The sequence below is a fragment of the Heloderma suspectum genome, chromosome 6, assembly GCF_057233095.1.
Source record: "Heloderma suspectum isolate Gila_16-S chromosome 6, 16-S_ref, whole genome shotgun sequence".
In the NCBI taxonomy this organism is placed as follows: domain Eukaryota; kingdom Metazoa; phylum Chordata; class Lepidosauria; order Squamata; family Helodermatidae; genus Heloderma; species Heloderma suspectum.
Genome location: NC_139463.1, coordinates 116,112,628 through 116,127,362, shown reverse-complemented (window position 1 = coordinate 116,127,362; position 14,735 = coordinate 116,112,628). Strand labels below are relative to the sequence as shown.

Below are 14,735 nucleotides of genomic sequence, written 5' to 3'. Positions count from 1 at the left end.
AGCAGGGTTTCGTACACCCCTAAAGATTCAGCCTTCCCCCAGATTCACTTCCTCCTACCCCCTCAGGCCCTGCAGGACAAAGGTTACCAGTTGAAGAGTCAGAGTTGTTGGGGGGAAATCCTCAGTCTTTGTATTCAGCAGCACTGAATTTTAAGGGCTCCGTAGAGGTAATTTAGTCTGACCTCAAACACATAATAATATACATAACTCAAGCTTCAATCCTATGCAGCTTTACCTGGCTGTAAGTCTCATTGAACTTGGTGGGGCTTACTTGTGAATTAACCTAAATAACAGGGTGCTGAACCGCTTCTGGTCCAAAGGCAGAATTCCATTTTAGAGAAACTCTCTAAGGCCACATTCCACGGGTGAGCAAAGAAAAAAGGGGTTGGGCCAAACATTAAAAAAATACCTGCATATTTTAGTTTAAAGCTTTTACTGCCAGTAAGTAAGCCTTAGGGGAGGGATTTCAAGTGGGAAACAAATGCACGAACACCAGAAAACTCCCAATTGATAGTTGGACAGGGGAAGGTAGAGGATTAGAATGCCAGGAGGGCCAGATTTGGCCACCCAGAGCCTGGCATTCTGTGCCCCTATGATATAGGGTTGCAAAGTTAAGTATGCTGGGGAATGCCAGCAGTTGTAGCACTTTTTCTGTCTAAACGTGCATAGAAGTGCACCTTAAGGGTGCTTCCAGATGAGGCTTTTATACTTCCATTGACCTGCCTCATTCGCCAACATTTTGCAAGAGAGAAGGTTTCCAGGTGATCTCATCTTCCACTTGTAAGGTTCCATGTTTTCCCACCACTTCTTCCATCTGTCTTCTTACCACAGAAAATTCGTGAAGGCATAATGCTTTCAGATTGGTAGCGCTGGAAACCCTCCATCAGGGAGCAAGCTAAGACATGAGTAACTATGGCTCTTGTCAAGATTGTATCTATTATTATATGTTCTGGAGTACAGGAAGATGCAGGCTTTTTGAATTTCATAGAGAACTTCTTGCCAAGAAGAATAGGGATGTGGTATAAAATTCTCCAGAAAGAAAAGTTAATTTAAACATGAATGGGAAATTCTCAAAATGGGGACTGGTAACAAGTGGGGTACCGCAGGGCTCAGTCCTGGGCCCAGTGCTCTTCAACATTTTTATTAATGACTTGGAGGAGGAGGTGCAGGGAATGCTGACCAGATCTGCCGATGACACAGAATTGGGCGGGATAGCTAATACTCTGGAAGACAGAAACAAAATTCAAAATGATCTTGCTAGACTGGAGCACTGGGCAGAAAACAACAGAATGCCTTTTAGTAGGGATAAATGCCAAGTTCTGCACCTAGGAAAAAGAAACCAAATGCACAGTTACAACATGGGGGATACATGGCTCAACAACACTATAAGCGAGAAGCATCTTGGAATTGTTGTAGATCACAAGCTGAATATGAGCCAACAATGTGATGTGGTTGCAAAAAAGGAAAATACTATTTTGGGCTGCATTAATAGAAGCATAGCTTCCAAATCCTGGGAAGTACTAGTTCCCCTCTACTCAGCACTGGTTAGGCCTCATCTGGAGAACTGTGTCTAGTTCTGGGCACCGCACTTTAAGAAGGATGCAGACAAACTGGAGAGGGTACAGAGGAGTGCAACGAAGGTGATCAGGGGACTGGAAACAAAGTCCTAGGAGGACTCTGGAGGAGAGCCTGAAAGAACTGGGCATGTTTAGCCTTGAGAAAAGAAGACTGAGGGGACATATGATAGCGCTCTTCAAGTACCTGACAGGTTGTCACAGAGAGGAAGGCCAGCATCTCTTCTCGATCATCCCAGAATGCAGGACATGGAATAATGGGCTCAAGTTACAGGAAGCCAGATTCCGGCTGAACATCAGTAAAAACATCCTGACTGTTAGAGCAATACGACAATGGAACCAATTCCCTAGGGAGGCATTCAAGATGAAGCTGGACAGCCACTTGTCAGGGATGCTCTGACTTGGATTCCTGCATTGAGCAGGGGGTTGGACTCGATGGTCTTGTAGGCCTCTTCCAACCCTACTATTCTATGATTCTGTGATGCTAGCACCCAGAACCCACTGACCTGTCCAGGTATTCCATGTGACTTGTGTCACATTTAGGGCAATTTCACAATTGCGTGCTACGTGGATGGGCAGATGTTTTCAATATAGGAATTTTCAAAGGAGCCAGTTCACATGTTCAAATACAAGTGATGGGAATTCACTAGATACACAAGTTCAATCAGCCTTCCAAAAGGTGCATTCTATTGGCCCACAGATGCTACATTAGCACACCACTGGCAAATCCATACTGGCAAGAGATAGCTAATACTACCTGTGTATGGTCTAATCCCAGCAGTTAGGGCCTTTTAAAAATGACACTGGTCTCATGAAACTTCCCCAGGGGTAAGTAGTTTCCTTCCCATGTGGCAGTTTATGCAACAAGTACTGTCTTGTTGCATAAACCTGGTATGAGACACCTTCAAAAGAACAGACCATGGGTAGGGAACTTTTTTTTTCTGTTAAACCCCATATTCCCTTAGTAGTAATCTGTTAAGGGCCACCTGCTGGTGGTGGTCTGAGGTGAAGGCAACAGTGGGAGTGGCCAAACCCAAACCAAGGGGGCACCCTCTTTTCTCTTTCTCTCTGACACCCCACCCAGTGGGCTGCTGAGAGTGGAACAGATCACTCTTGCCAGATGTGAGCTGATCACTTGCAGAGGGATTTTGAAATCAGGCTGAGGACCACAGGCTGCCGACCCCTGGAAAAACCATAGAACGCTATCAATTATTAGAATTACTCCATTGTTTTCAGTGGATTTCAAATAAATAAAAATTGACCAAGTCCACACAAGCTGAGACTATATTGTTATAGCTATCATCACCCATGGTGCTTTCAGAAATTTAGTCTCCAGTTTTGATACTATATTTATAATAAATCTATTATAATATATCTATTACTTGTATCCCATGCTTCTAACACAGAGTCTAGGTTAGCCCACACAGGGCTTGTCCCAATTTTTGGCACTACTCTGTATTATTAGGTTGATTAGTGGTGGCAGTGGCTGGTCCAATTATCTTATGAACTTGATGGCTAAGTAGCAATTTGTATCCCGGTCCAATTATATAGAAATAATGCTATTTTATTCTACTCTTGCTTCCTTTCTCATCCAAGAACTGAGTAGGCTTTCTAGACATCCAATGATAAGCTAATGTAGGAACAAACACATTGCACAAAAATTCATTATTTTGTACCAAGAGAAGAGTACCTGAAAAATCCAAATTACAGGTGAATGTTTAAAAATAAAATACTGAAGTTGGAAGACAGCTTAGTGTATTTGACGAGGTGGCCGAGTGGTTAAGGCGATGGACTGCTAATCCATTGTGCTCTGCACGCGTGGGTTCGAATCCCACCTTCGTCGAGCTTGTTTTTTTAATGCAATTGTTTTTTTTTAAATACTGCATATTAGTAAATCAGAATCACCAATATAGATGTACTATGATTTTATATTTAACACTACACCTGAATTAAAGGCACAGGTTCCTTTTTTACGTTGTTGGCATTTATTGGAATACTCCTCTGAAGCCTTCTTACAAAGTTTCCTCTGCCAAATAAACCCCCAAATCGGTGCAATATGTGATAAGTTGCCTCTACTATTTGAAAGGTTTTTTTAAAAAAATTATCTTGACTGGACCAGAAAAGTGTGTGTGGAACCCCACAACGAGTGAGTTATTGCACCAATTTATTTTATTTCGAATATTGTCGCTGAGGAGTACTGAAAAAAAAGAGCTGTAACGCCCGAGCAGGGACTTGAACCTAGGACCCTCAGATTAAATGTCTGATGCTCTACCGACTGAGCTCCCCGGGCTCTTCACGACCCATTTTACACAACAAATATAAACATGTGAAGCCATCAATAGCAAAATGCTTTTAATCCCCTATTAAATTGTATGCTCTTTATTTTCTCACTTTTTTGTAGCGGAAGGAACTCACCGAATTCTACGATAATTAATGCTGCAAAATAGAGTAGATAAATCAACTTGATTAATTTAGTAAAAGCTTTTTAGAGTGCAACACATACTTACCTTGGATCAAATCTCAGTCAACGTAATGGAACTTCTAAGTAGGCATGTAGAGAGGATTGCACTGTTAATCTACTTTAAAAAACCACCCTACTCAAGTCTTTGAAAACCCAAGCCTGATGTAGGCTATTTTAAGTTTTTTTTTCCTCGGGCGAGGGGGAGGAGAGAGAATGCCTCCAAGATGATGTGACCTATACTTAAGTCATCAAAACAAAGAACCTCTCCAGGCTTGCCCTGCACATTCGGTTTAATTAGGGCACACATTTAAAACAATTGAGAGCAATCTTATATCTACTCAGAAGTCCCATGGACATCAATGGCGCTTACTCCCAGATACAACTGTATAGAATTGCAGTCTAATCGACTAACATCCCATGCTTCAGTCCTACTGCTTCTAACCCCTTTGAATGATCCCAAACTCTTTTGTGGAGAGGAGACTAATTTTTAAAACGGCTGTTTCGAAGACAAGCTGCTGCTCCTCCCGAGGTTACCTCTCTTGCGTGGAAACGCACGAAACGTGACTTCGCAACAGCGAAGCGCTTTTAAACCAGGTTTCAAGAGTAACCTTAAGCACGTGCTGAAATCTCTCTCATCATCGAAAACAGGGGCTAATAAAAATGGCTTCGCTACCTCAAGCGTACCGGTTCGCTTCCGGGGTTTCCAAATGAACATCAACTCTTCCCCGACCAAGTGGGTGGCTCTTAAAAGAGCCTTTGTGCCTCAAGAGGTGGGCTTCCATCAGTTACGCTCTCTCGCCACGGATGCGCCGGGCCAGCTGGATGTCCTTGGGCATGATGGTGACGCGCTTGGCGTGGATGGCGCACAGGTTGGTGTCCTCGAAGAGGCCCACCAGGTAGGCCTCGCTGGCCTCCTGCAGAGCCATCACCGCCGAGCTCTGGAAGCGCAGGTCGGTCTTGAAGTCCTGCGCGATCTCGCGCACCAGGCGCTGGAAGGGCAGCTTGCGGATCAGCAGCTCGGTGGACTTCTGGTAGCGCCGGATCTCCCTCAGCGCCACCGTGCCGGGCCGGTAGCGGTGGGGCTTCTTCACGCCGCCGGTGGCCGGGGCGCTCTTGCGGGCGGCCTTGGTGGCCAGCTGCTTGCGCGGCGCTTTGCCGCCGGTGGACTTGCGAGCCGTCTGCTTGGTGCGAGCCATGCCCCTGCACAGGTCGCGCCCCTCCTTCCACGACGGACTAATCGAAAGCGCAGAATGCGGCTCCCCGGCTGGGTTTTTATAGCCAACCCTCTCCCTGCTGATTGGCTGAAATAGAAACAATAGACCCGTTAGAGAGTTTGAATGTCCCGGACTAGGCAGGGATTGGTCAGAATTACAAACCCATCGAAATCAGATTGGCGATACTTTGGCGATACTTCCTTTCGCGCAGTGCTTTGTGGAACGGGAGTTTGCCCCCCCCCTTTTTTTTGTCTCTAATTTACCATACACGGAAGCCCTCTGACTAAGGCAAATCCCACATCTATTTCCGGTTCAATAGAACCATTTGTTTAGTTTATAAAATGAGAGTCTCGGACAGGGCTCTGCCCCAAAGACCATACAGTCTAAATCTGGCTGGGTGGGGAGAAGGAAACAGGGGTAATCAACCAGTGGAAAGAGGGGCAAAAAGGGAGAGGCAAAGACAACAGCTAGTCGCGCCTGCGAGTGTGTGTGTGTGTGTTTTTAAAGACACATATTACTAGAATCACAGAACAATCCTATGGAATCTCTGCTCAGAAGTAAGCCTCACCTAGTTCAATAGGACTTACTCCCAGGTAAGTGTGTATAGGATTGCAGGCTAAGAAGAGTAATTGTGTATCGCAGATTAAAATTCTCCCTTCTGCTCCGTAATAGAAAGCAAAAGTTAAGGACGCCTAGGACGCAGCCCTATGCATGTTTAGATGGGGAGGAGGCCTACAACTCCCAGCATGCCCCAGCCATGGCCGGCTGGGGCATATTGGGAGTTGTAGGACTTTTTTCCGGTCTAAACATGCATAGGATTGTGCCCTTAATGATACTGTCACTTATGCTGGCTCCCTTCTCCCTGGTGCCAAATTTAATGAACAACAACTTGCTTTTTCTTTCTCCTTTGTATGCAAAGTTATCATACTATTTCCTTTGCAAGCTGAAGCTACCAAGGCTTTCCTTCCAGCACTAAAGGCAACAAGCACCTGAAGTTGTAAGTTCTCAGGTGACATTAATGTCAATATGCCTTTAATTATGGAACTTCCATACTACTGATGGGTCTTACAGCTGAACATAAGAAGAGCCCCCCTTGATCAAACCAAATGCCTGTCTCATTCAGCATCATTTGGGTTGTCCTTTTCTGCACATTTTCCAGTTCTAGAACGTCCTTTCTGAGGTGCAGTGGCCCAAACAGTTGTGGTTGTGGTGGATAGCTTGATGAAAATGTCGACCCAGTGTGTGGCTGCTGTGAAAAGGGCAAATTCCATGTTAGGCATAATTAGGAAAGGAACTGAAAATAAAACTATCAAAATCATACTCCCCTTATACAAATCTATGGTGCAACCACACTTAGAAAACTGTAGAGTTCTGGCCACTGCACCTAAAATAAGACATTATAGAGTTGGGAAAGGTGCAGAAAAGGACAAATAGAATTATCTGGTGCAAATTCCCTATGAAGAAAGGTTACAACAGCTGGGATTGTTTAGCTGAGAAAAAGGGTGAGTAAGGGTGGACATGCTAAAGGTGTACAAAATTATGCATTGTGTGGAGAAAGTGGATAGGGAGACATTTTTCTCCTTGTCTGCAACCCAGGGTTATCCCATGAAGCTGATTGGGGGGGGGGGGGGAATAAAAGGAAGTACTTCTTCACACAACTCATATTTAAACTATGAAATTCTCTTCCACAAGACATAGTGATGGCCACCAATGTGGATGACTTTAAAAGTAATTGGACCAATTCATGGAAGATGAGGCTATCAATGGCTACTTATCCTGATGGCTATATGCTACTTGCAGTATCAGAGGCAATATGCTTCTATCAGGTGTTGGGAAACACAAGTAAGAGGGAGCAGTTGCATTCATGTCCTGCTTGTGGGTTTCCCGTGGGCAGTGGATTGGCCACTGTGAACAGAATGCTGGACTAGATGGACCCTTGGTCTGATCCACCAGGGTTCTTAAGTTGAAACCAAATGGATAGAAGGTGCAGGGAAGCAAATTTCTGGCAAACATTAAGAGAGAGAGAGAGTCACTGGAGGTGCTGGCCTCTCCTTTATTAGTGGTATTTTAAGGGAGGCTGGATAGCCATCTGTCAAGGAGATGTACTCGTATCCTGCATTGATCAGGGGGTTGGACTAGATGACCTCTAACATCTTATCCCACTCTTCTGATTCTATGACTGCATGCACTTTTAGGGCACAAATCTATTCATGTTTAGACTGAAATAAGTCCTGCAACTCCCAGCATCCCTCAGCTGGAAGTTGCAGGACTTTTTTTCTGTCTACACAGGAATAGGATTGCACTCTTAGACTAGTCTAACCGAGCTGTGATATCCTTATATTTATTTGTAAGGAAGTCCAATTAAGGTGCAGAATGTGCATAGGACTGCACCATAAATACACCAGTCTACCCTTATTTTCTGGGTTAACCAAAGTAGTGCTGGCAGTGGGGAGCTTTCAGATACAGCAACCATCGAGAAACATGGCACAGGTATTTCACACGACGAGACCCGCCAGCTCTTTCCGTGGAGTTGTGGGTGGCTCTTAAAAGAGCCTTTGGGACAGGACCAGTGACTGGGAATTTTTACTTGCTCTTGGGCTTATGGCTTTCAGCTTTCTTGGGCAAGAGGACAGCCTGGATGTTAGGCAAAACTCCTCCCTGAGCGATAGTGACTTTGCCCAAAAGCTTGTTCAGTTCTTCGTCGTTACGAATAGCAAGCTGGAGATGACGAGGAATGATGCGCGTCTTCTTGTTGTCTCTAGCAGCATTGCCGGCCAACTCCAAGATTTCAGCAGTCAGATACTCCAGCACCGCAGCCAGATAAACCGGCGCCCCCGCTCCCACACGCTCCGCATAATGCCCTTTGCGCAGCAAACGATGCACTCGGCCTACGGGAAACTGAAGCCCAGCACGAGAAGAGCGAGTCTTGGCCTTAGCCCTCGCTTTGCCTCCTTGCTTGCCACGACCAGACATTTTAATTCCGAAGCTCTGTCGCCCACGACGCTGTAAGTACAATAGCCCTGAAAAAAGCACCGTCGCGGCCTTTATCCCCGCTTCGGGCCTGTAAATTGTGACTATGGATTGGGTAGTGTGTTCAAATCACGTGGTGTAGCTATCGAATGGGAATTGGGCATCTTTTTCCTTATCCCCATTGTTTGGGCCGTGTGTGTCGCCTGTCCAATGGCAACGGAGGAAGGAGAATCCAGGAGTTCTTCAGCGAATGGTGAGTCTGGACAACCAATAAGGTATCCAGAGGTTGAATAGGCTAATAGGAATGGGACTACTATAAACTGAGTGGTTAGGGACGCTGCTCTCTGAAGGACGTATTTGTTGCTGAAAGAGGCTTGGTGTTGTTATCATGCCTGAGCCAGCTAAGTCGGCGCCGGTTCCCAAGAAGGGCTCCAAGAAAGCCATCACCAAGACCCAGAAGAAGGGCGACAAGAAGCGCAAGGAGAGCTACTCCATCTACGTGTACAAGGTGCTGAAGCAGGTGCACCCGGACACCGGCATCTCCTCCAAGGCCATGAGCATCATGAACTCCTTCGTGAACGACATCTTCGAGCGCATCGCCGCCGAGGCTTCCCGCCTGGCCCACTACAACAAGCGCTCCACCATCACGTCCCGGGAGATCCAGACGGCTGTGCGCCTCCTCCTGCCGGGGGAGCTGGCCAAGCACGCCGTGTCCGAGGGCACCAAGGCTGTGACCAAGTACACCAGCTCCAAGTAACTCGTTTCCTCCCAAAGGCTCTTTTAAAAGCCTCCTAACTTGTCAAGAAAAGCGATCACTTGCGCTTTATCTCCGTGTTAAAAAGATAAATATGGGAACAGGGTTTGGCTTGACACTAGGTCCCTAAATTCGGAAGTGGGGTTCGAATGCCACATTTTAACACTTTCTTGAGTTTGAGCTTAACCTGCGCAAAAACCGGGTAGATTTTACAGCACCCAATAAATAACTGAAGGTTTTCAACTCTTTTGCTTAGTTTTTATTTGGATACAGCACTCAGACTTGAATCGCTAAAGGTTGGATCCAAAATTGGTCATACTTTAAACCAATGGGAATTAAGTCATTGATTTCAATGGGACTATTCTTAAATATGATTATATCTGGACACAACCCTAATGCTGCAATGCTATAACCATTTCCTTGAAAGTAAGTCCCATTGAATTAAATGGGACTTCTGAGCAGTCTGCTATACTTGCAGTTTTGCATATGTTAATGCCTAGTACAGTTTTTAAATAACACACTAAAGTAAGTTTTAGTAGGCATATTGACTTCGCAATAAAGGCTCAGTTTCTCCACTTTAAATACACATTTGTTACTCCTTTACAGTGGGATCCTGCTAACTTTCATTAAGGCTCAAATTCTATACCCACTTTCCTGGGAGTAAGGTCCATTTTACTCAATGGGGCTTACTTCAGGGTATAAAGTAACAATATCGTATTGGTAGCTGGCGTATCATTAACTGATGCAGATGGGGGAAATATCGGTTACCATTTTCTTCTTTTAGAGCACTCTCTCTGAAAGGTAGAGCTGTTTTCTTGTGGACTTGAGGGGTTAGTGCCGTCTTTCGGTGGTTTTTCATTTTGGAGGAAGTTGCAGCCACATGATCTTCACATAACAGTCTCAGCCACAGGCCGGTTAGCTCAGTTGGTTAGAGCGTGGTGCTAATAACGCCAAGGTCGCGGGTTCGATCCCCGTACGGGCCACTCTTCTTTTATTGAAGTTTAATTATATTTATTTTAATGTATTTCATTCTTATGCCACAATAAATGGTTCAGTGCTCAGTTTCGACCCCTATTAATGAACATTCTTTTGCCCGTATATCTGATGGGATGAATTCTTGTTTCCTTCTAAGGCAAACATTAATCATTCCAATAACGTGCTCCCTTTACACTTGCAGAAATGTATTTGGTGGGGGAGACAACAGTCACAAAAGCCCCTCTACTTGAGTTGTTGTTACCTCTCTTTAGATTTCTCCTTGGGGGATAGGAAAAAAATTATAATTAAATATTCTTTTAAAAATAAAGCAAAATTTTGAAGTACTTGCGTTGGCCGGGAATCGAACCCGGGTCAACTGCTTGGAAGGCAGCTATGCTCACCACTATACCACCAACGCAGGCGAATTTTGGTTTTCCTGGAATTCCTTTTATGGATGTAATCAAGAGTTTCCAAAGTGTAGAGAGGAAAAGAGACAGCTTTGTAAAGCCAGTGGTATATAGTTTTTTTTCCTGATGCTCAACCAAATCTACTTTCCTGTAACTTAATCCTGTTATTTTGTGTCCTATAGACTTGGATGATAGCCAACCAGTTGTGGCCCTTGTCTATGTGACAAACCTTTAGGTACTTAAAAATGCACTATCATACCCTCCCTCAGTCTTCTCTTCAAGTTAAACATAACCAGTTCCTTCAATCTTTCTTCATAGGACTTAGTTACTAGTCCCCTGATCATCTTCGTTCTGTGAACTCATTCCAGTTTATCTGAATCCTTTTTAAAGTGTCATGTTCAGAACTGGACACGGTAATTGAGATGAGGTCTGCAGACTGTCAGTGGAGAATAGACTGGTACTATTACTTCCCATAATTTTAAAATGCTTCTATTGATGCAACCTAAAATTGCATCTGCCTATTTTGCAGCCACATCACACTGCTGACTCATATTCACACATACTATCGCCAAGCCAGGTATCCCCCATTTTATAACTGTGCATCTGATTTCATTTTCCTAAATGAAGAATTTTGCACTTGCCTCTCTTAATTTTTGTTTTGTTATTTTCTTCCCGTTTTTCTAACCTATGAAGATAATTTTAAGCTTTGTTTTTTTCTACTAATGTATTATTTTTCCCACCCAATTTTGTGTCATCTACAAATTTGATAAGCATTCCACCCGTCTCTTCCTCCAAGTCATAAAATGTCGCCTTGCGTAAGGTGACATTACATTTTCCTTATGAAGATAACTGTTCAGCTCTACAAATGGCAGAGGGAGCCATGATGACCATAAGTAAAATTCCAGACTCCACATTAGTGTAATATCTTTTTTAGACTGAAGTGAAGCTATGAAGCTTTCCATTTTTAACAGCAGAAAAAGTCCAGAAAGAAGAAACAAAGCTCAGTATCTAGCATCTCACGGTATCGTATTCACCGCTCACCTCTCAGTGCTGTGAGGTCAATGAGAATGCTCAGATTTTAGTGGGCTGTTTTGGGTTCTCTCTTCTCTTAGTTCTTTTTCTGCCTATGTACTTCTTCACAGTGGAGGCTGGTGGTTCCAATGGGTGGGGGGGCTGTGATCATAGGATCATAGAATCATAGGGTTGCAAGGGGCCTACAAGACCATCAAGTCCAACCCCCTGCTCAGTGCAGGAAGCCTGATTCCCAGGCGGTCTCCCATCAAGTACTAACCAGGCCTGACCCTCCTTAGCTTCCGAGATCATGCATTCTGGGTTTCAGTCAGAACTGGCCAGAACTTTAAAGGAGTTGCCCTAGGTTCTGAACCAATTTTGGGACTAGGGCTCAGCACTTTGGATAAGTCCTTTAGAGATCTGGCTGGTTCTGACTGAAACCCAGAATAGATCGACAGCCCCACTAAAATCAGAGACACCAGCCTCCACTGCTTCTTCATACTTTGGGGTTCCCCTAAGCACGCGTGCTCATGTGTGTGTGTATATGGTGCCTCCTGTTTAGCTACATGAGAACTGGCAGTTGGAGAATGGTTTCCTTAGTAGCATATTTCTGCTCCTTTTAAGAGTTAGAGTTCAGTATATTGACAATTGTAACTTTTTTTTGGAGTTATTAAACTTCGGTACTTGAATACATACAAATGAAAGATAGCACACGCGCACACGCACACACACCAGTGTTGTTATTTTAAGTGAAATAAAATAAAAACTTATTGAGTTAATCAAGGATTTGAACCTGGGACCTCTCACACCCAAAGAGAGAATCATACCCCTAGACCAATGAGCCAGTTATGAAAGTTTTTATGTCGGAAACTTATAGCTACAAGAAGTTGCAGAATCTAGCACAAAGAAGTATAAGAGTAATTGCAGGAGAGATCACATTTACTGTTATCGGGAGGAAACTTTGCCAACAAGACCTCTTCCAGTAAAACTTTTTGTTTCAGGCTATCTAAGGTTTGCGCCATCTTGTGGCCTTGAAAGGTTTACTCCTTTCTCCAGCCTGTGAGAATTCCCCTTATCAAGAGCAAAACACTTTTAGGGTGCAATCCTATGCATGTTTAGACAGTAAAAGTCATACAACTCCCAGCACATGCAAAGGACTGTGCCCTTAACCTACTGATTTTCACAGCTATCCTGAAAACATTTTTCCTGATTTCTTAAAAATTTAACCAATTAAGAAATCAAAAGAAAATTCATAGTATTTCACATACAATTTTTCTTAATCTCAAATAAGGATATAAATGAGAAGAGTCACTTAGATTTTTTAACTATTCTGTATCTCAACTTTTTGCTCCCCAGACTAAAGTGGAGATGGGTTTAAACACGATAAGATGGTAGAACACCTATTCAAAGTTCTCCAAAAAGCTAGTCACAAGACTCTGTTGTTCTAATTTTTATAGTCAATGCGGCAGGAGAAAAATAGTCCTTAAAAAAAAAAAAAGACGATGAGGGCTTTCTTCAACTGGTAGTCGTGGCCGAGTGGTTAAGGCGATGGACTAGAAATCTATTGGGGTCTTCCCGTGCAGGTTCGAATCCTGCTGACTGCGCTTTGCATTTTTAAATTATTTCCTCCCATTGACTCTTCCGGTCATGAAAGATATCCCCACCAATTTGCTTTAAAGAAAAAGAAGGCCCTGATCTTTCTCACCTTTTTTTAAGCCTTCTTTTCTAAACCAAGGATTTATTAAGTTACTGTTATAATTAGAATTCACAAACTCCTCACTTCTTCACTCCTCCCTATAGCCTTCCCTATAATTTGCCCATAGCTAACACTAAAGAACAGCAAGTTTAACAGGACGCGTGTGCATGCCAGGGAGATTAGTTCTTCCTATCAGCTTGTTCCACTCAGGTGTGTATTCAGTCATCATAAAGATGATGTCAGGGATGCTCTGACTTGGATTCCTGCATTGAGCAGGGGGTTGGACTCGATGGCCTTGTAGGCCCCTTCCAACCCTACTGTTCTATGATTCTATGATGATAAATCTGCATGTGATGCATTAACTCTAAATATTTACACAAAACATAATGACAGCTGAACCCATCTGTAATATGTAAAGTTCACAGAAAAGAGCACTGCCTAACATATAAGTAGTTTTCAGATATTTCTTTGTAGTGAGAAAGAAATCTAATGGTAGGTATGGATGCTCTCCAAGGAAGCACTTCGGTAAGCGTTGGTGGTATAGTTGTTACCATAGCTGCCTTCCAAGAACTTAACCCTGGTTCAATTTCCGGCCAATGCAGCATGTTACTTTTCCCATTTCCTTTAAATAAGAAAACTCAGCACAGTACTGGCTGCATTCTGCTATTTTTCTCCATCTTTTAAATATATATATATATAAATATATAAACAAGAGAGGAGAGTGCTCCATTGGGCACCAGTAAGAATGCAAAAAGCATGGAGGTGCCATGTACTGCAAAAGGACATTGAGCGCTCTAGATTCTCCAGCCCTTACAATCCCAATAGGTAAACTTTAAAATGTCGGGAATGCATTAAATCAGTAGTTTTTCCCTCTGTATGTAGCCCAGAATAATTTAGGGATTGAGTCGTATGTAGGAATGCTACATACTATGCTATTGGTTTTATTACTAAGAAGCACCAGAGAATGGAGAGGCAGAGAACACTGCAATTCTATACCCATTTACCTGGAAGTAAGTCCCATTGAACTCAGTGGGGCTTACTTCTGAAGAGACGTGCATAGGATTGCACTGTAAGAAATGTTAAGCAATATCCAGGTTGGATGTGGGTTCACAGAATAATAGAATAGTAGGGTTGAAAGGGGCCTATGAGACCATCAAGTCCAACCCCCTGCTCAATGCAGGAATCCAAGTCAAAGCATCCCTGACAAGTGGCTGTCCAGCTTCATCTTGAATGCCTCCAGTGTGGGAGAGCCCACTACCTCCATAGGTCATTGGTTCCATTGTCATCTTTCTCTAACAGTCAGGAGGTTTCTCCTGATGTTCAACCGGAATCTGGCTTCCTGTAACTTGAGCCCATTATTCCGTGTCCTGGGATGACTGAGAAAAGATCCTGGCCTTTCTCTCTGTGACAACCTTTCAAGTACTTGAAGAGCGCTATCATATCTCCCCTCAGTCTTCTCTTCTCCAGGCTAAACATGCCCAGTTCTTTCAGGCTCTCCTCATAGGGCTTTGTTTCCAGTCCCCTGATCATCTTTGTTGCCCTCCTCTGAACCCTATCCAGTTTGTCTGCATCCTTCTTAAAGTGTCGTGTCCAGAACTAGACATAGTGCTCAAGATGAGGCCTAACCAGTGCTGAGTAGAGAGGAACTAGTACTTCCCGGGATTTGGAAGCTA

General features: G+C 43.8%; 3 protein-coding genes and 5 non-coding genes across 8 annotated transcripts; 4 read left to right on the top strand and 4 right to left on the bottom strand.

Moving 5' to 3' along the window:
* Positions 1 to 1,486: 1,486 nt before the first annotated feature.
* On the bottom strand, positions 1,487 to 5,317 carry LOC146342723 (histone H3). The gene has a single exon (XM_084806245.1). It carries the CDS (start codon positions 5,229 to 5,231, stop codon positions 4,821 to 4,823), a length of 411 nt encoding a protein of 136 aa, XP_084662371.1. The 5' UTR covers positions 5,232 to 5,317; the 3' UTR covers positions 1,487 to 4,820.
* On the top strand, positions 3,336 to 3,417 carry TRNAS-GCU (transfer RNA serine (anticodon GCU)). Its single transcript has one exon. It is a non-coding gene; the product is annotated as a tRNA-Ser (tRNA).
* Positions 3,792 to 3,864, bottom strand: TRNAK-UUU (transfer RNA lysine (anticodon UUU)). Its single transcript has one exon. It is a non-coding gene; the product is annotated as a tRNA-Lys (tRNA).
* A 184-nt stretch (positions 5,318 to 5,501) lies between the features above and the next one.
* Positions 5,502 to 9,552, top strand: LOC146342721 (histone H2B 7-like). The gene is made up of 2 exons (XM_084806235.1): positions 5,502 to 5,842; positions 8,015 to 9,552. Exon 2 carries the CDS (start codon positions 8,608 to 8,610, stop codon positions 8,974 to 8,976), a length of 369 nt encoding a protein of 122 aa, XP_084662361.1. The 5' UTR covers positions 5,502 to 5,842; positions 8,015 to 8,607; the 3' UTR covers positions 8,977 to 9,552.
* LOC146342722 (histone H2A type 2-C-like) lies at positions 7,741 to 8,222 on the bottom strand. The gene has a single exon (XM_084806234.1). The coding sequence runs from the start codon at positions 8,220 to 8,222 to the stop codon at positions 7,833 to 7,835; it is 390 nt and encodes a 129-aa protein (XP_084662360.1). The 3' UTR covers positions 7,741 to 7,832.
* Positions 9,553 to 9,882: 330 nt separating the features above from the next.
* Positions 9,883 to 9,956, top strand: TRNAI-AAU (transfer RNA isoleucine (anticodon AAU)). Its single transcript has one exon. It is a non-coding gene; the product is annotated as a tRNA-Ile (tRNA).
* Positions 9,957 to 10,294: 338 nt separating this feature from the next.
* Positions 10,295 to 10,366, bottom strand: TRNAG-UCC (transfer RNA glycine (anticodon UCC)). The gene has a single exon. It is a non-coding gene; the product is annotated as a tRNA-Gly (tRNA).
* Positions 10,367 to 12,888: 2,522 nt separating this feature from the next.
* TRNAS-AGA (transfer RNA serine (anticodon AGA)) lies at positions 12,889 to 12,970 on the top strand. Its single transcript has one exon. It is a non-coding gene; the product is annotated as a tRNA-Ser (tRNA).
* The last annotated feature ends 1,765 nt before the right edge of the window (positions 12,971 to 14,735 follow it).